Here is a 22,807-nt window from a genome sequence, read left to right as displayed (position 1 = left end):
AGACAGAGGCAGTTAGGGGCAATCAGGCTGGCAGGGGAGGGCAGTTAGGGGGCGATCAGGCTGGCAGGGAAGCAGTTAGGGGATGATCAGGCTGGCAGGCAGAGATAGTTAGGGGTAATCAGGCTGGCAGGGGAGCAGTTAGGGGCATCAGGCCAGCAGGCAGAGGCAGTTAGGGGTGATCAGGCAGGCAGGCAGGCAAGTGGTTAGGAGCCAGTGATCCCAGATTGTGAGAGGGATGTCCAACTGCTGGTTTCGGGATTGGGCCTAAACCGGCAGTTGGACATCACCCGAGGGGTTCCAGATTGGAGAGAGTGCAGGCCGGGCTGAGGGACCTCCCCACCATGCACAAATTTCATGCACCAGGCCTCTAGTTTCATATCAATGAGATCATGCAATATGTGGTCTTTTATGTCAGCTTCTTTCACGTGGTATTGTTTCCAAGATTCATCCATGTTGTAACAGTTCTGAGTATTTTTGTTCTTTTTAAATATATTTTTATTGATTTCAGAGAGGAAGGGAGAGGGAGAGAGAGAGAGAGAAACATCAATGATGAGAGAGAATCATTGATCAGCTGCCTCCTGCACACCCTACACTGGGGATTGAGCCCACAACCTGGGCATGTGCCCTGACCAAGAATCGAACTGTGACCTCCTGGTTCATAGGTCGATGCTCAACTACTGAGACACGCTGACCGGGCTATCCTATCTAATAAAAGAGAAACATGGTAATTGGCGTACGACCGATACCCTTTTCATTGGCTAATCAGCGAGATATGCAAATTAACTGTCAGCCAAGATGGCTGCCGGCAGCCAGGCAGCTTGAAACTAACATGAGGCTTGGTTGCCTCAGTGACGGAGGAAACCAACATTCCCCACCTGCCGCTGCCTCTGAGCTGGCAGTTTAAGAAACTCTGTAACAAATACGCCCAACTTCAGCCAGCAGATTTGCAACATTGTAAGCAAAGGCCAGAAACCTACTTTCAGCCAGAGGCCTAAGAGCTGGAGCCAAGCCTCAAGCTAAAGCTGGCACAGAATTAAAAAAAAAAAAAAAAAAAAAAAAAAGAAAAAAGGAGCGTTTGGGAGTTCAGTCACCCCCAGCCTGAAAACAGCCCTCAGCCCCTCACCCAGACTGGCCAGGCACCCCAGTGGGGACCCCCACCCTGATCCAGGACACCCTTCAGGGCAAACCAGCCGGCCCCACCCGTGCACCAGGCCTCTACCCTATATAGTAAAAGGGTAATATGCCTCCCAGCACCGGGATCAGCGGAGCCGTGAGGCCTCCCGGCACTGGAATCAGCGTGACAGGGGGCAGCACCCAAACCCCCTGATCGCCCTGCGGCTCTGTGTGTGACAGGGGGCGGGGCCACAACCTCCCTATCCACCCTGCTCTGTGCCTGATAGGGGGGAGCTCCCACGGGCCCTGCTCTGTGTGTGACGGGGTAGAGCCATAACCTCCCCCTCGGCCCTGCCCTGAGTGTGAGAGTGGCGGCGCCCCAACCCCCTGATCCGCCCTGCTCTGTGGGTGATAGAGGGCAGCACCCCAACCCCCTGATGGGCCCTGCTCTGTGCGTGACAGGGTACAGAGCCCCAACCCCCCTGATTGGCCCTGCTCTGTGTGTGACAGGGGGTTGCTCCACAACCTCCCCATCGACCCTGCCTTGAGTGTGACAGGGGGCGGCGCCCCAACTCCCCAATCAGCCCTGCTCTGAGCCCGACCAGGGGCTGCACCTAGGGATTGGGCCTGCCCTCTGCCACCCGGGAGCAGGCCTAAGCCAGCAGGTCGTTATCTCTCGAGGGGTCCCAGACTGCTAGAGGGCACAGGCCAGGCTGAGGGACCCCCCCCTCCCCCCCCGAGTGCACAAATTTTTGTGCACCGGGCCTCTAGTTGCTAAATAATATTACATTATATATTTTGTTTATTCATCAGTTGATGAAAATTTGGGGTATTTCTACTTTTTGGCTATTATGAATAGTGCTGCTATGAACATGCACATATAGGTCTTTGTATGAACACATATTTTCAATAATCTTGGGTAAGGAGTGAAGTTGCTGAGTCATAAGGCAAATTTATATTTAACTTTTTAAGTAACTGCCAAACTGTCTTCCAAAGTAGCTATACCATTTTGCATTCCCACCAGCAATATATTGGTGCTCCAGTTGCTGTGCATCCTCACCAGCATTTAGTCGTATCTTCTTGAGATTTGAGTATGCACTTTTGGCCCCTGGCTTCAATCAGGGTTTGGTCTGGGAATTCTGGGAGCTTGAAGAGGTGAAATGCAGGCAAGAGATATGTGACACATGGTACACACCTTAGATGTTGTAGAGCAATGTTGTCCAATAGAACTTTTTGTGGTAATGTCAGTGATGTATATCTGAAGTATCTGACGTGATAGCCACTAGCTTCTGAGGTTATTACGCACATTGAAATATGGCCTGCGAGACTTGGGAACTGGATTTATAATTGTATTTCACTTAAATTAATTTAGATGTACTAAATTTAAATAACCACAGAAGGTAAGTGTTTACCATATTGGACAGTGCAGTCCTGGAAGTTCAAGATCACTGCTCAGTATGTTCAAGGTTCTTGATGAATCTTTCTGAGGATTGATCAGATTTCAACTCTTTTCTTCACAGATAGCTGGAACAAACATGAGGCTTGGGGGTAACAGGTCTGCATCTGTCCTAGAATATCTCATCCAGAGTACGGTGCTTCAGGGTGAAGAGAAAAGTGCCAGAAGTTGCAAATCTGGGGACTTAGGTGGAGCTATGCTTGTAGGGTCAGGAGAAGAGCGTGGATAGGTTCTGGAACCAGGAGACCCAGGTTGAAATCTCAGCCCTGTTACTTATCAAGTCTGTGACCTGGGACAGGTGCCCTGTCCTCTCTGAGCCTGTTTCCTCATCTATAGAACGGATTGGTAATATTGCTTTCAAAAGACATTGTAAGGCTCAGAGAAGAATGACTATAAATTCCTTAGCACGGTGTCTGTCACTTAGTACATGCAGAAAACTATCAGCTTCTGTTATTATCTTTATTATTGTTATTCTGCCCAGTCCCAGAACTATATAAATCGCATGTAACTCCAATAACAAGAGAAGTGACCTTGTTTACTGTGCCACTGCTGGATTCCCAGCTCCTGGAACAGCACCTAGCACAGAATAAGCACTCAAATAAGTGCTTACTTGATGAATAAGTGAATGAATGAATGCTTGACGTGCCTACCCTCCCTCCCTTTTAACAGAGGAAGATGAAGAGCACAGAGAGTAGTTGCCCAGCTGGACCAGATGTGTTAGCCCTAAGAAGGTGCACAAGGGACCCCTAGCCCCTCACCTGACACCCACCAGAGTGGGAGCTACTTTGTTTTCTTGGTGCCGCGAGGTTTTACATTCTGAGAACTCCGGGATATAAAAGAGCAGTCAAAAGCAGGAGGAAGTAATTGGATGTGGCTCCCAGTTTGTGGCAAGATAACTAGGTGTTTGAGTGGCATCCTCTGTCAAGGACAGCCTCCTGCAGCAGGACAGGGGAGGTTTTCCTGCCTGATGCTTGAGGGAGGGAGGTGGGCCCTGGAGGTGTGGGGCAAAGCACTGAGTTGGGGGCAACTGCAGGGGGTTGGGGTTTGGAGCACAAGTTGGACAGCCCATCTTTTATTCATTTATTCATCATTCATTCATTCAACAAGTATTGAGCACCCACCATGTGGCAAGCATTGGAGTTAGACACATCAGTGACCCAGACAAACAAAGTCTATGTCCTTATGGAGCTGACATTGGAGGAGGGCAGGCAGTGGATCTTACAATAAACAAATAGGAATGTAACTACATAATATGTCGATGACAGTGCCATGGAGAGAAATAAGCAGAGAGTGACAGTTGTGGTAGGGAAGAGATGCTTGGAGTTTTAAATACGACAGGCCTCTGTGAGAAGATGATATAAGAGCTAAGATCCAGAGGAGGCCAGGGGCAAACTCATATGGAATTCAGGGGCACAAGGAAGCATTTCCGGCAGAGGGAGTTGCCAGTGCAAAGGCACTGTGGAGGAATGTGCTTGATGTGTTCAGGAGCCAGCAAGGACCCTTGTGACTGGAAGAGAGTGAGGGAGGGAAGAATGGAAGAAAGGAAAGCCAGAGATAAATCACATGGAGCTTTGATGTCATGGTAAGCACTTTGGCCTTGATGCTGAGTCAGGTGGGAGTCATTGGAGGGTTTGAACAGAGGAGAGACAGGATGTGACTTAGGTTTAACAAGATCCCTCTGGCTGCTTGGTGAGGAAGAGACTGTAGGAAGGTGAGGGGGTGGCAGTGGAGAACCCAGTGAGGAGGCTTCTGTGGTCACCCAGGCAGGTGATGACAGTGGTCTGGCCAGGGTGGCAGCAGTAGAGAAGATGATAAATGGGTGAATCAAGCTGACAAGATGGGCTGATTAGAGCAATGTTCCCACTGCAGCCTAGGGTCTGAGGGTTGGCAGTGGCCCCAGCCCACGCTCCAGACTTGGACCTGCTGCCCTTCTAGATACCTGCTGATGAAGCCTGGACCCTCTCCTGGCCACAAGATTTTCATCCTGCCCTCACTGCTGAGAGGGAGGGATTGCCATGACTCCATTTAACAGTGGTGATGGTTAGATACAAAGAAGCCAAGGGTCTGCCCAAGCTCATGGAACCAGTAAGCAAGAGCATCAAGACTTTAACCTGCTCTTTCTTCCAAATGCCGGCTCTTGGCCTGCCTCCAACTAAAAGCAAATTGCTGCCTGGATTTTCTGGAAGCCAGAGCTGTGGGAGCTTCTAGGAGGGCTTGATGAAGCACAGCTTTAATTGTCTATGTGCTCTATGTGATCAAACACTTTATGTGGGCAGGACCTGAGTCTGGCTTGTCCTGGTAACATTGTAGGCACTTAAATAATAGTTGAGTGAATGAATGAGTGGGTGGGTAGGTGTGTGGATGGATGGATGGATGGATGGATGGATGGATGGATGGATGATGGATTGATGGATAGACAGATGGACAGACTGAGTAGGCCCAGCCATGCTCCTGTTCTTCAGGCCACATGAGTCCTTGGTGAGGACAGACAGGTTGGGAAATGTTGCCCTAGCAGTATCTGGAGGAAAGAACCCAGAAAGACATAGGTTCAATCCCCATATCACTTTCCAGCTCTGTGACCTTGGCAAGTGGCTTTGTCTTTGCAGATACCATGTGTAAATGGTATCTGCATCAAAGGATCATTCATTTGTTCCATCAACAAATGTTCTAGAGAATCCACTGCAAGCCAAGTATTGTTGGGAGAATTAAATGAACTTTTGTGTGCCAGTTAGCATGAATGGAGTATACATAATAAGCCCTCTTTGGGGACAGTTATTATATAAAGTTTGCTCAGAAGTTGTTGGCTATCTCACCCACACCCAGGCCTCAAGGTTGGGGTCTTTGACCTGAGTGTGAACTGTCTATCACCTGGGCCCAGCTGATGGAATAAAGTAAAGCCAGCTCAGCTCGGCTGGGAACTATTTCTCATAGGCACCTCCTCTTGCCCTGGCCTCAGATAATTGGCCCAATACATCTTGGCATCTGAAATTTACATACGGTGCAGGGAGTGATGGATGGCTCTGGCAACCCAGACTGTCTCTCAGCGCTGCTCAGTTATCCATCTCGGTGGGCTGCGGAACCATCCATCTTGTCTTGTCTCCTTGCTCGTGGCAGGCTAGCATGTGTCCTCCATCCCAGGTCATCTCCCCAGTTCCCTTCCAGAGCCAGCCTCTGAGGCCCTTCTGAAGGCAACACTTACATCATGCCCCACAGCATCCCCCGGAACTCTCCTCAGTGTTTGCCTGGTATTCTGATAGCAAAACCCTGAATGGCTCCATGGACCTGAGATGCAAAAGGGGCCCCACCTTGCTGCTGCCACAAAGGATTTCTTGTGCTTATATCTACTAACAGTCATTCATTCAAAAATGTGCATTGAGTGCCTACAATGCACCTGGCATTCCATTGGAGAGTGTGAACACTGAAGACACTAAGCACTTTACCTACTTACAATCTGGTTCTCAAGGGGTGCTCATAACAACACTGTGGGCATAAATTTTTATCCCCATTTTACAGACACAGAAATTGAGGTTGAGTCATGTGTCAACGCTAGAATCTGGACACAGATCTATGGTCTCCGAACCATGTCATTGTTCCTCAGACAGACCAGATTCTTTCAGAGTTTCTGACACATAGCATTCATTTATTCATTCATTTGACCAACAAACATTTCTAGAGTGCCTACTATGTATCATGAACTGTTCTAGGCACTGAGTATATAATAACAATGGAAGGACCAAAATAAGTAAATAAAGTGTATAGTGTGTTTAATAGTGTTACATATTAAGGAGAAGAAAACTAAAGACAGGAATAGGAAGACCAGTTAGGAGGCTGTTGCAGTTATCCCATTCCCTCTGCCTGGATGTCTGGCTTCTTTGTCTGACACAATCATCCTTCTGGTCCCAGGTCAAATGTTCCCACCTTGGTGGCCCTTTCCCCCAATCACAGGAAATCACCTTGCTCTCCATGTTCCTTTCATACTTTATTTATACTTTTTATATCATACTTAGGCACACAGTATTAAGGTTGACTCATCTGTCTTCTCCACTGCACTGTGAATACTCAAAGACAAGGACTGAGTTGGTTGATTTCCATACCAGTGCCTAGCACTGTCCTGGCACAGAATTTGGGCTCAGTAATTAGTTGGATACATGATTGGATGGGGATGGATGGATGGATGACTGATTGATGACTAGTAGAGTGATTGGATGGAGGTGTTGGGTGATCAGTTGGATGAGTAGATGAATGGATGATTAGTTGGAAAATTAATGCTCTGTTAAATAAATGGATGACTGGTTGGATAGATAGATGGATGATTGGATGAGTAGATAAACAAATGGTTGGTTAGGTGATTGGGTGGAGGTCAAAGAACTTCCAGCCTGGGCAGCTCCTTAGTGGGTACTGGCAGCCCCTGCTCAAGTTGGGAACTACACAGTGATTTAATTAGAAGAGGTGGGTAAAACTCTACCTCTCTCCCTTGCCCCATCAGTTTCCATACCCATCTCAAATATAGGAGATATATTAGGGTTTCACACTCCTCCAAGCCTGCATTGGAGTTAATGTCTCAACATGATGGCTTTTCCCCCCTTTTACCAGAATTATTTATGCCCTAACTTGTCTACTTTGATTTGTGAACTCCAAGAACATATAGCAGTATCTGATTCATCATTGCCATCTCTTTTATCTAATATCTAGCACACCAAAGATGTGCCAGGTGGATGGATGATGAATGGAGGATGGATGGATGGATGGGTAGATGGGTGGCTAAGGGCCTAACATCTCTGGTTGCATCTCCCAAGTTGTTTTCTATAAACAATTTCTGTGTAAGATTTCACTTGAAGAAAAGGTTCTAGGGATTTAAAAAATAAAATCTGAGGGCAAATATCAGAAAGGGTTATTAACAGGGTCATGAAGGAGATACCCAGGCTTAGAGGGGAGGTTCTAGGAAGTCTTCCTGGAACAGGGGCCATTTAACCACGACAAAAGGATGACTAAGATCAGCTGCAAATACAGAATGAGATCATCTGGATTGAGGGGTGAAGTCTGTGGAGCCATGAAGAAGGGAGACCTCGGTGCATTTGGATTTCTCTACAAGGAATTCAATCTGGTTGGGAAGGAGAAAATGGGAGGGGTTAGCAGGGATCCAGTGATGCCTAAATCAGAAATGTGAAAATTGTCCTAGGGTAGTGAAGAGCCATAAATGGTTTTTGAGCAGGGAAGGGACATAATGAGGAAGACTTTATGTTCCTTCATGAATCTCTTAAAAGCATGAAAACACCTGAATTCCTCACTTCCATAACCCTGATCCCTAACAATTTCTGCATTTTTTTGAAAGGCCTTTTCTCAGAGTTGATATTAGGGGGATGTGTCTGAGTGTGAGTCTTCAGAGCTGAGCAGAGTGGGGGAACTGACATGAACATACACAACTCAGATTGTGTCTTATGTGTGTCTCCCCTATAAGAACAGTGTCTAGCTCAAAACTTTGTACATAGTTGACATTTTGGGATTGGCTGTTAAATTTCTTCAAAACTAAGTATTCTTGGGAGATTCCCAATCCTTCCTGGTTGAACTAAGATTGTTTAACTTGCCTCCCCATAGGTAACTAACAGTTTTCCTTCCCCACCCAAAACCCACCCTCCCCTCTTAGGAAATCCAACCTCTTAATCAGTTCTGTGGCGGGGGCAGTAGCCTAAGTTGTCCCTGTTTGCTCATCTTTGAAGTGGGAGAATTGCATTGTGCTAGTGTTTGCTAAAGTGTGGAGCATGCACCCGCTGATGGGACATGAGATGATCATTAGCAGTAACTAGACCTGCCTTTAGAAAGGATTGACTCATGTCAGGAGGAGCAGTTGGTTATCCATCCTCAGTGCCCTTCCATTCTTTCTCATTCTGACAATAGAATAAGAATTACCTTTAAGCAGTACTCACTAGAAGGGGGCATGAGGGAGCCTTCTGAGGTGCTAGGAATGTGAACATTCTATACCTTAATCTGGGCAGTGGTTACAAGGGTGTAAAAATTCTATCTTAAAATTGAACTTAAAGTTATGCATGTCTCATTCAAAAAGAAATAGGAGTCGATTGAAGATGTAAGTATTAAGTAAATAGAAATTCATGTTGAATATCAATATGACAAAATTCATGCAGCAGGAGAGGTATGTGTGGTTGAAGTTTGGACAGTGATGGACCGGACAACTCAGAGGTTTCTTCTTGCTCAGACGTTCTGAGACTCTAAGTCCCAAGGTGGCCTAGCACCCTGATGATGGCAGACCGTAGAGAGTGAGGGGTATTGTCTGGGCAGTGGGCACTTACAGTGGGCTAGCAGCACAGCTGTTTAGCTGCTCCTGGTCCTTGGTGCAGCGCAATCCCAGCTTCCTTTCTCTCTGCACATTGGCTGGAGCCTCAGCTGCATCTATCATCTGCTTCAAGCTCATTAAAATTATTTCTTTTTAGTTGCAAATGGGCTGTTTATGATGATCATTATTTGAATGGTCTGCGCCGGGCTCCGGGCTGTCTGTCTGCTGCTGATGGCCTGTTAATCAGATGAGTCTCCACCCTGCCTGGGCCTGGCCCAAAAGTCTAGGGCTGTGTTAATCATGGCTCCCTGAGGGTGGGGGGTGGGGAATGGGGGCTGGGGTGGGAGAAGATCCTGAATTCTGCTTGATCATCAAAGGGGAGGCTAGTTGTGTATGTGCGCCATGGTTCAGACACTCATTTCTAAAACTCCACTTCAGACCAGTTCTGGTTTATGTGGATGAGAGTTTTTTCTGTTTCTTCAAAATACAGTGCTGTGAGCTTTATTATTTTAAATGTGTTTATTTTTAAAGACTTGTCAATTCTGTCACTGGCCTACTTGCCTTTGTTGATGTTCAGATATACTATCTTTTCGGGTGGAAGAGAGAGGTTGCTTTTTAATGCCTTTGCTTAATACAGTAAAACTTGGCAATGTTCTGTCGGTCTCAACGATTTTATTTTTCTTTTTTTGTGAGATTTTTACTGCCCTGTGAAATCTAAGACTGTTAGAATCACTGGTCTAGTGGAGTGTTTTCTGAGCTCTGTTTATCTAAATATAAGATTAATATCAGCCAACGTTTATTGAACACGTAGTACTGTGCTTGATGCTTTTCACATTTGTAGCATTTAAAACAAGTTCCCTGAACATCTCCCAGCTAGTGGGGAAGTGGAGTAGAAGCCCTGTAAAGACCAGGCCATTACAGATTTGCCATTATAATCCACCAAGAAGATAATTCACACTTGAATTATTAGAATAGACTGATTTATTAGTCCCTGCTTGTATCACCTAACAGACACATTAATGTGTTTGTTACATGAGATAATGTATACAGGAACTTACTATGGTGCCTGGTACATGTAAGCACTCAACAAATGGTAGTTATGATCATTATTGTTGTTGGTAGTGAGCTTACCATAGAAACAAGAATTTGGGGTTGAAGGACGGAGCACATTTAGGCAAAGTTGAGAGAATATGGACATCAGTCATACTGTCTGCTCCTCTAGGGCTGAGCAGGAAAGACACCAAGATCTGGGCTTGCGTGGGGCCAGGGCTGGGGCCCTGCTGATATTTCCCGGCCTGATCTCGCCTCTGCTCTGTCTGAATTGTGGACACAGCACCCACCAGCAGTCAGGGAGGTTAGGGTGAAGGGAGCCAGTATAGTCACATCAGGCAGTTGGACTTATCCTGCTCTGAGATTTCCTTTAAGATCCTGGATTGGATGTTTTAAATGAGGAATTCAAGTTCAGCCCCCACCAGGAACATTGGTTGCTGTGGTGCAGAGAGGGACAGTGTCCCAGATATAAGAACATAGTGTCAGATACATAAAAATCCAAAACTTGGTCATGTCAACTCAAGCCCCAATTCTGATAGTCCAATAGCAGTGTGAAAATCACATCTTTGTCTTCAGAATAGGCGAGAAAAACTAAGAACAACTGTGAGCACTCTGCCAGAACTCAATTGACCGTGACATCAGTTTCTTCTTTCCTACCAAGTGAGGTTCTGTACCCCTGCTTGGTGTTTGTCTACTTTTTATTAGCCCTATTGCTGCAAATACAGATATCTTCTCAATCATTTGGTTTGAGGGTTGTGGTCGATTATAATTTCTTTATTGGTAACTGATTATTTTTAAATGATGATAAACCAAAAATTTTCATTTTTTTTTCTTCTTTCACCTTGACAGACTGTCAGAAATTGTTTCTGTTTCTCTCTCCCATGACACCTTATTTCTCATCTGGCTCAAAATTCCATTTGCACCCTAACCGGGGGTGGGGGTGGGGGGCACCTTTAAGTTGGTATACCCACTACTCTGGCACAGAATTGCATTTATTTCAGCACCTTGGAGAGCACCACACATCCTATTCCCATGTCACTATTTTTTAAAACCTAACTTTATACTTAGATCTCTTCCCTTCTAGTCTCATGATTCTCCAAAGAGGTTAAACATTTCTAAAGAAAAAAAAATTAGAAATTTCCTCCCCGATTTCTCCCAAAGGCTCCATAGGCAGAGTCACTTATCCTGGGCTTGGGGTGGGCTTTCCAGCCTCTGATGGATATGAGGTTTATGGCGCTATGGTGAACTGCTATTGAGCAGATTTACCGACTCTCAGACATGATATAAGACAATTACCATGCATTTCGTCTCTTAGAGGGAAAAGGATTTGCAGCGGGTTAATAGTACTTTTATTTCATTATCTAATGGTAAAAGTGTTTCATTGTGTGTGCAAGATGAATGTGTATTAGATTTGACAAATGGGGTCTTTCAACACGGTGCTGGGCCTCATGATAAGAGTTCACCCTAGAAATACACTCTCGCATCTGCGTGTGTGTTTTTAATAAATCTGATTGCAGAAATTTATTGCATCACCGGATTTAGGAAATTATAGGGCTTGATTGCTGCAGAAATAATCGGGTGATACAGAAATGCTCCTCGAGTTATGGTCCAGGAGAAAAAAACCATCTTGGGATGGTACAAGAACGCAGCAGACCACATAAACAGAGTGTTTCTTGAATTATGCAAATGAAATTCATGACAACTCGCGGTGAATTGTACACCCCTTGTGAAACTGCCACTGTTAAAGTGAAGAAAGCTACAGAGGGGTGATCAAATATACATGTACAACCAGCAGACATTATCTGTTACGTGTGTTAGCTGGAGCATCCACCACTCCATCTTTCACTCTCTTTTTCCCCCTCGATGGTATGTCTTGTGAAAACCTGGCTGCTGCTTTCATTGCACATAAGCAAGGCTCCTTCTAATCCATTTCTTCTGAATCCAGGAGTCTTCGATGAAATATTTCTTACACTTGAAGTGAACCTTAAATGACTTACTGCAGGATACACAAAAGGTCAGCTTGCTTCTTATTGGCACCTTCATTTTTCCAAAATCTACTGAAATTAAAAAGCCATCTATATCTTAAAAGGAGTATTTATGAACCCTTAAGTGTAAGTAAGTCATAGTTGGAACAGTTCCCACCTCTGATATATGAAAGCTGTCGACAGCACTTTCTTACACTATAATATGCCCATACAATATGCCGCACTTTACTATTTTGACATGGTTTGGAGATGTTTTCTACAGTTACTGACAAGCTTATGCCATCACTCGTTTGGAAATTTAAGATGTGGGGCAGAGGGGTGAGGGAGAGATGGAAAAAAAAAACTTTATAGGAGATTATTGATCTGGCCCAACTTCCAACCAGCAAAGAAAAGCTGTCCTGGATTTTTTTATTGCATCCCCACTTTTGTAAATTATTCATTTGTGCCAGGAGTCAATATCCTGTCTTTTCTCAACTTTGTAAGTTAAGAAAACTTGTTCATAATGCTGTTTTGTATGATAATTAAAAAGGAAAAGGAGGGGAAAAATCTTTTTCTTTTCTCTCTCTTTTTTTTTATTGTTCCAGAAGGAGCTTAATTCCGTCGCTTCTGAGCTGTCTGCACGGCAGGAGGAGAGTGAACATTCTCATAAACATTTAATTGAACTCCGCCGGGAATTTAAGAAAAATGTACCTGAGGTACAGTATATTTGCTGTTATAGAATTAACTCAGTAGGAATGCATATTTTTCTTTGTTCAAACTATATTTTGAAAACTGTAGACATAAGTGACTAACAAGAAAAGAAGCTAATTAGCCCCAAAGAAAAATTACAGCCTTTTGGGGTTTCTCGATATAGTGGCGCTCAGCGCTGCTGTCTAAAGTAAGGGCAGGACGCTTCACTGAAGTCATTGTTTTTGAGGGCTCTATAAAACATCCATTTTCTCTCCACATTCATATCTAAGTCAGGTGCTTGGCCTTGATGGCAAAAGCAATTTGTCTAGAGTTCTTGATTTTATTTTACTTTTCCATTGGCGCTTAAGAGATGACAGCTACAGCCACCCCTCCTGTCCTTCCCTCCATCTCTGAAACTGCCTCCCACTGCCCATATACATGCCTCATTTTCCCCCTCCCCCCCTCCCTTACAGCTCCAGCTACCAGCTTTGTCTTTCCCAGCTGCCATGAGGGTGGTCCAGGTAATGACCAGCCCCAAGCAATGTCAGGGCCCCCTAGGAGAAGAGACTTGAAAGGACTTGCTTCCATTCTTTACAGGGGCAAATGTGTGAATTTCTTTCCCTCTTCTATTAGGCCCCCTGTTGCTTCTCGGTTGTTGGTTTTTTTGTGTGTTTTTTTAATGATAAAGTAAACACAAATAGGAAAAATAAAGCCTTCTGACTCCATATAATGTTGGTCGTTTTGTGGCACCTCAGAGCCATTTTGGGAAGCAGAGACTCCGACCGCCCCCAAACCCAATTGTGCTTCTCTGGTCAGTGGAGCTTAGTTGAGCTGTCTCCCCAAGCCTGCTCAGGTGGCCTAGATCTTGGAGGAGGATGGAGCAGGATCCAGCATTCTGAAGGTATCAGACCTGGAGATGTTAATTCTGCTCAACCAAAAATGAACACCACAAATCCTATTCCCATGTTGGAAACTTCCAAGGGCCCTGTTGCCACCTGGACAGAGGGGGCAGTCTCTTATCTGTGAGATCCTCCTCACACAAGTCATGAATATCTTTGGTTCTTTAAGGCAAGAAAGGGAAGTAGGATCTAGCTAGAACTTGACCATGGAGCAAGTTGGGAAAGAATCTTAGATTTGAGAGCTGAAGGAAGGTGCACTTAGAGACGGGCCAGAAACTTCAGATCTGTTTCCCATGTCGTGGCTTCACAAAGGCCAAATCAGATCCTTGGCATAGGTATTCTTCTGCCCATCTCTTTCTTTCTTGGTTTGACTCCAGGAGCTAGGAATGGTAATACTGAGCCGCTCTCCCTTCCTTCTTAGAACAAAAAATATCTTGGTCTTTAAGCTAATTTTTTTCTGCCTTAGAAGGAGTCCCAGAAGCCTTGCCTCTGGCTCTCCAGTCTCTGGGAAGCAGAAACGAAAGGGCCCCAGATCTTCACAGCCTTCCATCTCATCTCCCTTCCCCAGGCCCAGGTGAGGAGGGAAAGCCAGGCCAGGTTTTAAGCCTCAAGTTTGGCTTACATAATTTTAAGACTGCATAGTTATGCAATTATGTAATTAGGAGGAATAAGTTTCCATTTCTATTATAGTCATGCCTTTGAAAATTTTCATTTTTGGAACTAGTCTCTCCTAATGGAGAGAGTCATGCCAAGGCTTTATTTAAGAACATCATCTGGCTGGTGCCCAGCTCAAGTCCCGCTGGTGCCTTTGCTCATTTCCCCCAAGGGTTAAGCAGGCAGGACATTGGCCCAAAGTCCTGCCAGCCACCTTCCCTTGGAGCCTCAGACTGGAATCCCCTAAACTCACTTGAGTGTGGGGTTGTGAAAAGAGCCTCTTTGGGGAATCTGTTGACCTGATCAGATTCCAGCCCACCACTCAATCCTGCAGGCCCTTGAGGGAGCCAGCCCACTTGAGGCCTCAGCCTCCCTTTCTGTAAATTCAGGGGACTGGAGAGTTGGTTCCTGCAGTCCCCTTCGGGCACTGGCATTTCCTGAACCTGAACTGGAATTTTCCTGCCCAACTGTTTTATTTGGTTTATAAGGTCTTTTACATTTTACAGTAAGGTTTCGATGTTTAGCATATAAGGAAATTTTAACCAAAAACCTGGATTTCCAGCATCTTGGAGACTAGATCTGGCCACACGGAGGCTCCATGCCCACGTGACAGTCACCACACAGAGCTGAGCGGCTTCCACACCACTAGACTTGCGTTCCCTCCAGAGGTTTGCCATGGAACCACCCAACCTGCCGTCCACGTGTACACTTCCCCCAGCCTCTGAGGATGCTTCAGTTCACAGCCTTTGACCTACATTTCCTTCTCCATTGCACAGCCTGTGTTCCTGTGATTTCTTGTGATCCATAGGTTCAGTTCACTTCCTGTGTCCCTTCTGCAGATTACCAACATACAGCTGTGTGCCAGCAGCTCTGAGAAGCCCTAGGGGACACGTCAGTCAGTGAGGAGGGCCACCCAGGACCCAGAAGTGGGATTTTTTCCAGGGCAGAAGCAATACAACCTTATCCTTTACCTAAATATGGGAATTCTTCTGCCCATCTTTCTTTCCTTCTCTCTGCTGCCCCTTCCCTCCCCATGCTCTCAAGCAACTCCAATTCCTCTTTCCATCTGGGTTTCTTGTGGGCCATGGCTGGCAGTGGTCAGGTGAGTCACTAGTGGTCTCAGAGGAAACTGGAGCATTTAGGGTTGGGATCTTGGGACACTTGGTTCTAAAAGCCTCTCTCTTGCATGCTGGGGAGAACTCATGGGAGTCCACCAGGGAAGCCCGTGGGGCTGGAACCTCAAGGTCACTTGTGAAAAGCAGGAAATTAGGGTCCAGAAAGGAGGCTCCCTTCTGAAGACAGCCTAGTGCCATAGAGGTCATCAGACCTTTATAGAGCTCTTTCTGTGAGCTGGGCACTGTGAACGGTGACCCAACCAAACCGCCAGAAACTGCACATTCTGGTGAGGAAGGAGAGACAAATACAGATGTTGCTAAAATGCTGGGTGGGGAAGCAGAGATGGTGACCCGAAGCAGACAGCCCCTGAAGGATGGAAGATTTTCATGAAGGGACTTTGGTGACATGACCCTGGGTGTGGAGAATTGGGGTTACCTGTCCAGTCCCCACTCCAAAGAATGTTTCATGATGGACCCCCAGTTGCACAGGTACTTTGCATTAAAGAGTATTCCATGATCAAATCCATTTGGGAAATGCTACTTCCTCTGTCCCTTTTCTAGAAATTCCCAATGTGCATTATATTAAAGGCTCCAAAAAGTCCTGCAGGGAAGAAACTTGATCTGGACTTGATGTATCCGTGTGTGTGTGTGTGTGTGTGTGTGTGTGTGTGTGTGTGTGTGTGTAGGTGTATATATGAGGAACCCTTACAAAATTCCATTGAGTGCAGGTGCTGAGGTATGGGACAACAGTGAGCTGCATTCAGGGGCCATGGGGTCCCACCTGGCACTGTGGTGAACTCTTCACTGATCTCTTTTTCAGGAAATCAGAGAGATGGTGGCTCCTGTATTAAAAAGCTTCCAAGCTGAGGTAAGACCCAAGGCCCATGGCATATCCCAAACCCAGTTCCCTCCCCTATCCCACCTGGAGTTGCCAGAGGAGGCCAGCAGCCTCTGGAAGTTTTGGAAGAACTTCTCTACCCCATTCCCTCCAGATCAGTCAATGGTGTTGTGATAAGAGTGGGTTCTCTGTTGAGTTTGATGTGATTCCAGTGTCAATGCCAAGAAATCCCCCTCTTCCTAGACGTTGCCTAGCCTTACACAGGCTCTGCTACATGTAATATCCGTGACCTTGAACAAACCACCTCACCTTCCAGGCTGGTTTCTCATTTTTGAAGGTTTGTACGCAGTCACCTTTGCTCTCCCCTGGCACTCTGCTCTGCTTTGATTCTCTAAGGTTGTCTTGCAGATAAGTCCAAATACTTATCAGCCTGTCCTGAAATCCTCTCTACCATCCTACCCTCTGAGAATTAAGTCAGCATTGTTCACATTCTTTCCTGCCCACCCATCAGGCCCTAGTTCCTTTGGCACCAGCTAAGCGTCCTCAGCCAGTTCCTCTTGCCTTCCTGGAGCCCTGGGATGGGACTGGACCTCCCCCATTTCTCCTCTTAGCTTGACTTTGTGACCAGGATTCTGAAAATGTCCACTTGTCTGGCTGGCCCAGGAAGTAGGCTAGGAAAAGAATGGAATTACACCGAGGCAGGGGAGCAGAAGGGGAGGCCATTTCTCACATGTTCCATCTTCTCGGGCTTTTCTCAGTCTTCCCTGAATTCAGGCAGGACCCTGGAGGGATTGGCCCTTCTCCAAGCTCGCCCACAGAGATGCGTGTGTGTGTGTGTGTGTGTGTGTGTGTGTGTGTGTGTGTGTGTGTTTAATATATTTTTTATTGATTTCAGAGAGGAAGATAGAGGGAGAAAGAGATAGAAACATCAATGATGAGAGAGTCATTGATTGGCTGCCTCCTGCATGCCCCACACTGGGGATCGAGCCTGCAGCCCAGGCATATGCCCTTGACTGGAATCGAACCTGGGACCCTTCAGTCCCCAGACCGATGCTTTATCCAGCCAGCTAGGGCCAGAGATGCGTGTTAAGTCTGTTGTCCGCCAAGTGCCACATTACTTTAAATCTGTCTCTTTGGACCTGCATAAGCTCATAAGGCAATATTAAAGTAAACAATAACTGGATTTACACAAATGTCTCTGATTTCCATATTTTTCATCCTTTCATTTTATTACTGAGTTGACTGATGTGCTTATTTATTTATAGGGCTATTCAGTATTGATTCATTTGGTTGTGAGGTGCCTGAGCTGGAAGGGGAAAAAAACAACAGCAACAAAAATAGAAAGAAGACTAATAATGTTGGGAATGTGTTGTCGTGGCTTTGTGTTTTTTAAGAAAGAGGTCCCCATCTGCCAACTCCTGGTTCCATGAGGGCCTCTCAGCACACAAGCCTCTCAGGCAGCTGATCCCTCTGCTCAGCCCGAAGACAGGCATTGAGCTTTGTGTATAGAGCACCACTTTTTCGGCTGTTCCGTTGCTTGGGTTGGAGCTTCTCTGAGCCACTTAGAGCCTCAGTTTCCCTGTCTGTTTTGGGGATAAAGATATGATAGATTTTTTTCATGTTGTTTTGAGAATGACTGAGATATAATGCAGGGGAAGGTTTTGATATAATGGCTACCACATAGAGAGCTGCTAGGGAGTGAAGAGCACAGATCCAGAGTTAACCTGGGTTTGAATCCTGCCTCTGCCAGTTACTAGCTGTTTGATTTGTTCAACTTACTTGATCTCTCTGTGCCTCTGTTTCAAAGTCTGAAAAATTAGGTAATAATTATACCTATTTCATAGGGTTGTGATTGAGGAAGAACAAAGTTAATACCCATGGAGTGCTTCGAACATTTCCTTGAGTAGTAGAAGCCTTGGTTTTTTATTATTCCTATTATCAGTGACCTCCATTATAGGTTTACTAGTATTTAACCTTCATTATACCGGGGCTGGAATCTGCCTCTTTCTTAGGTGCTCAAGGCTTTTTATCCAAAAGAGGGAACCTTTCTGTCTCAGTAGAAAATAGGCATGACTTAATGTCATCTTTTCAATAGGAGAAAGAGTTAAACAGGTTTGGTTTGTGATCCAGAGAAGATCCAAGTGCAGGGTGGTGGGAAGCACATGCCAATAGGACTGGCTTGCATCTCAGCCCTGCTATTTACACTAACTGTGTGGCCTGGGGGGGAGTTTCTTAACCTCTCTGGGCTACAGCTTTCCTTCTTTGGCAAATGTGGCTAACAGTAAGGATTTAAAGAACTAAGTAAAAGTGGTTGACAGGTGTCTGGCACACAGTTGGTACTCAATAATTGTTGGGGGAGACAAAGTCTTAGTGGGGCCAAAAGGAGAGGCAGAATTGAATAGACACTGTTATAATAGCTAGAGATCTTCAAATAAATTCATTAATTTTCTTAAGGTGGCTTTTCATTGTCCCTTTAATGTACCCAAAAGACTACGTTTCCCTGGAGTTTTATTCCCGAAACCCCTGCTTTCCTCATGATTTATTGACTAATCCATTGCAGCAGCCATGTCCCTCCCCAGGCCTCAGGAGAGACCGCCAAAGAAAGGTGTTAATAAAAAGCATCTTCTTCATCCAGAACAAACTGTATACACACACAGGCCGTTCATAATCCAAATTTGATTTTCATTTTAATTTTTTTTAATGAGGGTTCATCCTTTATGCCTCTTCCCTCTCACGATCCGCCAGGCTCTGGGTTTAGAGCAGAGGATTCCCAAGTGGGCATTAATCACCTCCCAGGAATATTCCCCAAGGCAAACACCTTCCCTAGTCACATAAACTAGCCCATAAAACGCCAGGGCTAAATATCATACCGTCATTCCTTCTTCCCCTGTGCCAGCCTCTTGTTGAAATATAACATGTTCAAGTTCATCCCTTAATTTCACTCTACTGGCCGTGGTGTATACAGAATCTGGGTATCCTCTTTATCTTTTCATTCTATATATGTGAGTGCAGTCTTTTTTCTTTCTTTCTTTTTTTCTTCTAGTCTATGTGTGTGTGCTGGTGGGAGGGAGGCGGAGAGGAAGTGAATTTGCCCTGCTGTGAATCAAGGAAGCTTTTCCTTTCCGCCTTGATTGCTTAAAGGCCAGCCATGATTCCCCCTGCTCAGGAAACAAAGACAGCCAGAGAAGGTGGCTTAATGGAGACAGCTTGAAATGGCCAAAGTTTGAATATCCTTGCTCGCAGAGAAAAGAGCAAGACGAAAGCCCCGCTAATTACAAAAGTTGCTTTATGAAAGATAATTCAAAGCAATAATTTAGCAAACATAATCAAGTCGCACAGATGGGGTTGTTGATGGATGGATTGCAACATGCAATTAGCAGTTCTCGCAGTTACATATCATTAACCCTCCGAGCACAAAAATTATTTTCTCATTATTAGTTGAAAAGGTAAAATTAAGCTGACTAGACAGTAAAGGAACAAACTACAATTAATTACCTTCATTTATTACAGTCATTATTTTAAACTTATTTTTACTTGGAGAGAGAGATGAAAACATCTAAATTAAAAGTTTTGTTATTCTAAACCAGAGGTGAAACTTTTCTAAAGAGTGTGTGCAATGGCCCAGCCAGGAACATGGCAGGGCCACTGCTAGGAGATTTTTTCCTGCTTCCTTCTTTTTGTATCATGAAGGTGGCGTGGTTTTCGTAATAGCAAACCCTTTGAGTTGAGTTGGAACAGACACATTCACCTGGGCCTGATTGAAATAGCAGTTTGGGAACCAAGGGGGCTGACAGGGCCTCTGCCCCCAGGGGAGGCAGGAGAGCATGGTGGTCAGACACCAGTGTCTGAGTCCCACCCTAACAATGCTTGAGGATCTGAGAGGAATTAATCTGGCAAAGAGACAGTGAGTGCAAGGAGAGATTCTAGGCAGGGAGTAGGGAAGCTCTCCCTGACCACCCCCAAAGCCCTGGTCAGGCTTGAACGCCCCCCACACCCCCCATGCTACATAGCATTAGTCATCTTTATGCATTTGTCAGGGCCTTGGGGCCACTTTAAGTGCACTCTGGCTGAAACTCTGAATGAGGTGGGAACCACTGGAGACTTTAGAGCAGAGGAGGGACAACGAACTCAGACTCAGATTATAACAGAATCCTCTGGTTGCTAATCAGATGGCATGGGGGGAAGAGGGAATCTGACTTTTCAAAGATGACTGAGAGGAGACTATACCCCTCACACCTCCTACTTAAACCTCCACTCCCCCACCCAAGCCTCTCTCTGTTCACTGCCCACATTCAATATCCAGAGCCTGAAGTCATCAACTGTCTTCCCCCAACCATCTTTCCTAGCCCCAGTCACTGAGGACTCCCTGCTTTTCCCTCCCAGGCAGTTGTGGTTGAGAAAGGGAGTCCTAATCTAGAACAAGATCCCCAAAGGGTCAGTTTGTATCCATGCAATTGAGCTGCCTGAGAAGGGGATGGAGGGCATCCGCACAGCCCAGATTACCTGAGACGGGCATGTCCCTCCCTACCCGGTCCCTGAGTGCCCCACCTAGCCATGCATGCCATGTCCTAATTTGGTCTCTGTGTCCCCTCCTGTTCTGCATCTGCCTGCAGGATCCCTGCCTGCCCTTCCTTTTGAGCTGCAATTTAATTACAGGGCCTTGTTGTTGTTTTTTGCCTTTTTATCATTATTTGCTTTTTGATGTCATAATTCTCTTGCTCCCTAAACTACCTTTTCTCTGGTGCTCCCAGCACTGGCATGACCATTCCTTTGTAATGGCCACAAGGCCACAATAGACGTTAGACATGTGCAGTCCTGCAAGCGGGGGAGCAGTGACCTCACTGACCAACAGGACCCACCTGGGAAGATGAGCAGTGGGGGTAAATATGGGGTCTGAAGCCATTTTGGCATAGGCTTGCATCCTAGCTCATCCACTTCCCAGTTGTGTGACCCTGGGCAAGACCCTCTGGGTCTCAGTTCCCTTGGCTTCCCCCCACTCTTTCTTTTTTCTTTTTCTTTTTTTGACGTTTAATTGACATGCAACATTATATTAGTTTCAGGTTATACAACATAATGATTCAATATTTATATATATTTCAAGATGATCACTACAGTAAGCCTAGTTAACATTCTTGTCAACTAAAAAACAAACAAGTAAAAAACATCCTTGTCAACTTCTAAATGGAGATGTTAATAGTATCCACCTCGTAGGGTTGGTGTGAGACTTAAATGAGTCAATATGGAAAAACCCCAAGAACAGAGCCCAGTATGTAGTGAGCACTCCTTGAACTTCAGGTGGCATTCCTACCAGGCAAGGTGAGACTTGCCTCATCACATTGATTTCCTCCCAAGAGCCCCATGAGGAGGCTTCTGGTCTCATCCATTCCTCAGGTGAAGTAACTGAGGCTCAGCACCCTGCACATGGTGAGTGCTAACCGAGCTGGGTCCCCAGCCGGCCATATTTATGGAGCATTTAGCCATGCCTCTTCTGCATCACCACTTCTCAGCAACTTGGTGAGGGAGGTGCTGCTGGTATCTTACAGGTGAGAAACCAGGGCTTAGAGAGCTAAAGTCGCTTGCCTAAGCTCCTACTGCTCTTCAGCAGAGGAGATGGTGGAGGAACCTCCGCTTGGAGGGCTGACTTGCTGGACCTGGGGGGTGCAGGAGGAGCTGAGGACGTAGATTCTAGATTGAGAGGCCTAAATTGGACACTTGCAGGTGGTTAGGATTGAGGAGGACTTCATTGCTCAGCCAGGCCCATGCTTTTCAGATGTGTCTTTGCTGAGCTTTATCAGGCAGAATCTTCCAGGGAAGCCCAATGCATACAGAGAGTTTGATTTGAACCCCAGGTCTGCACACCCAGCCCAGGCCTTGGCGTATATAGTAAATGCTCAGTAAATAGGGTTTTGTTTGCAGCTTAAGTCATATGCAGTGAGAAGGACTTCTGTCCCTCCTTACGGCCTCTGGCTAACCCATGTGCACACACACTCCTTACACATCTTTTTTGATAACTTAATGTTGATAGTACAGGTCTCCTTGGCTCCCATAACTGAGTCTTGACCCTCTGGCTTTACCTTGCCCAGCTTGGGGTAAAACTTATAATGAGCTGAACATCCTTCTGAATTTAATATTAAGAACCCACCAAAGCATCATTGAACCTGTCATGCCATATTACAACCAAATTAAGAAGCAGCAGCAGTCCTCTTTCATTCAGTATCATATGCCCTATAAAGTAAATTATTAATGCTTTTCCCTCAGTTAAGCAGTTATTTGCAGTTGTTCTGGGTATTTCTCATTAGAAATAACATCATCTAAAGAACGATATTGATTGATTTTTTTAATCTTGGAATCATGGACGTGAAGCACATATTTATATGACATTCCCTTTAACTAGAATTCTCATGCTTTATTTTTATATTATTGATCTTTTTGACACGAATTGCTTTTTGGCCTTGTGCGAACGTTGTAAGCTTTCTGCCTGCAGAGGAATGGGCCAAGCTGGGAAGAGTGATCGTTCCAGCAGTGTGGCGGTAACATTCCTGCACATTTAACAACAATTAGTCTATGCTGACGCCATGGTCGGCTTTCGAGTATGAAAATTTACAAGCCTTTTAATGGACTGCATTATGGAAGGCCATGTGGGGCCAGTCGGTGGGGAGAGGAGGCTGCAGGGAGCGCATCCATCCTGTGCCACTGTCAGCCAAGCGTCTTTTATCACTTATGTCTGTCTGGGGGACGA

General features: G+C 45.6%; 2 protein-coding genes across 2 annotated transcripts in view; one reads left to right on the top strand and one right to left on the bottom strand.

Moving 5' to 3' along the window:
* PHETA1 (PH domain containing endocytic trafficking adaptor 1) overlaps positions 1-22,807 on the bottom strand; it is a 396,663-nt gene that overhangs the window by 283,805 nt on the left and 90,051 nt on the right. The gene's annotated exons all lie outside the window — the stretch shown is intronic.
* Positions 1-22,807, top strand: part of CUX2 (cut like homeobox 2) — a 123,542-nt gene that overhangs the window by 27,679 nt on the left and 73,056 nt on the right. Inside the window, exons 2-3 of the mRNA XM_059677106.1 lie at positions 12,478-12,588; positions 16,051-16,098. Of these exons, the coding sequence (XP_059533089.1) occupies positions 12,478-12,588; positions 16,051-16,098 (159 nt within the window). The remainder of the gene's footprint in view (positions 1-12,477; positions 12,589-16,050; positions 16,099-22,807) is intronic.

Source organism: Myotis daubentonii, chromosome 19 (genome assembly GCF_963259705.1).
Source record: "Myotis daubentonii chromosome 19, mMyoDau2.1, whole genome shotgun sequence".
Taxonomy (NCBI): Eukaryota; Metazoa; Chordata; class Mammalia; order Chiroptera; family Vespertilionidae; genus Myotis; species Myotis daubentonii.
This window is presented reverse-complemented; position numbering and strand designations above follow the sequence as displayed.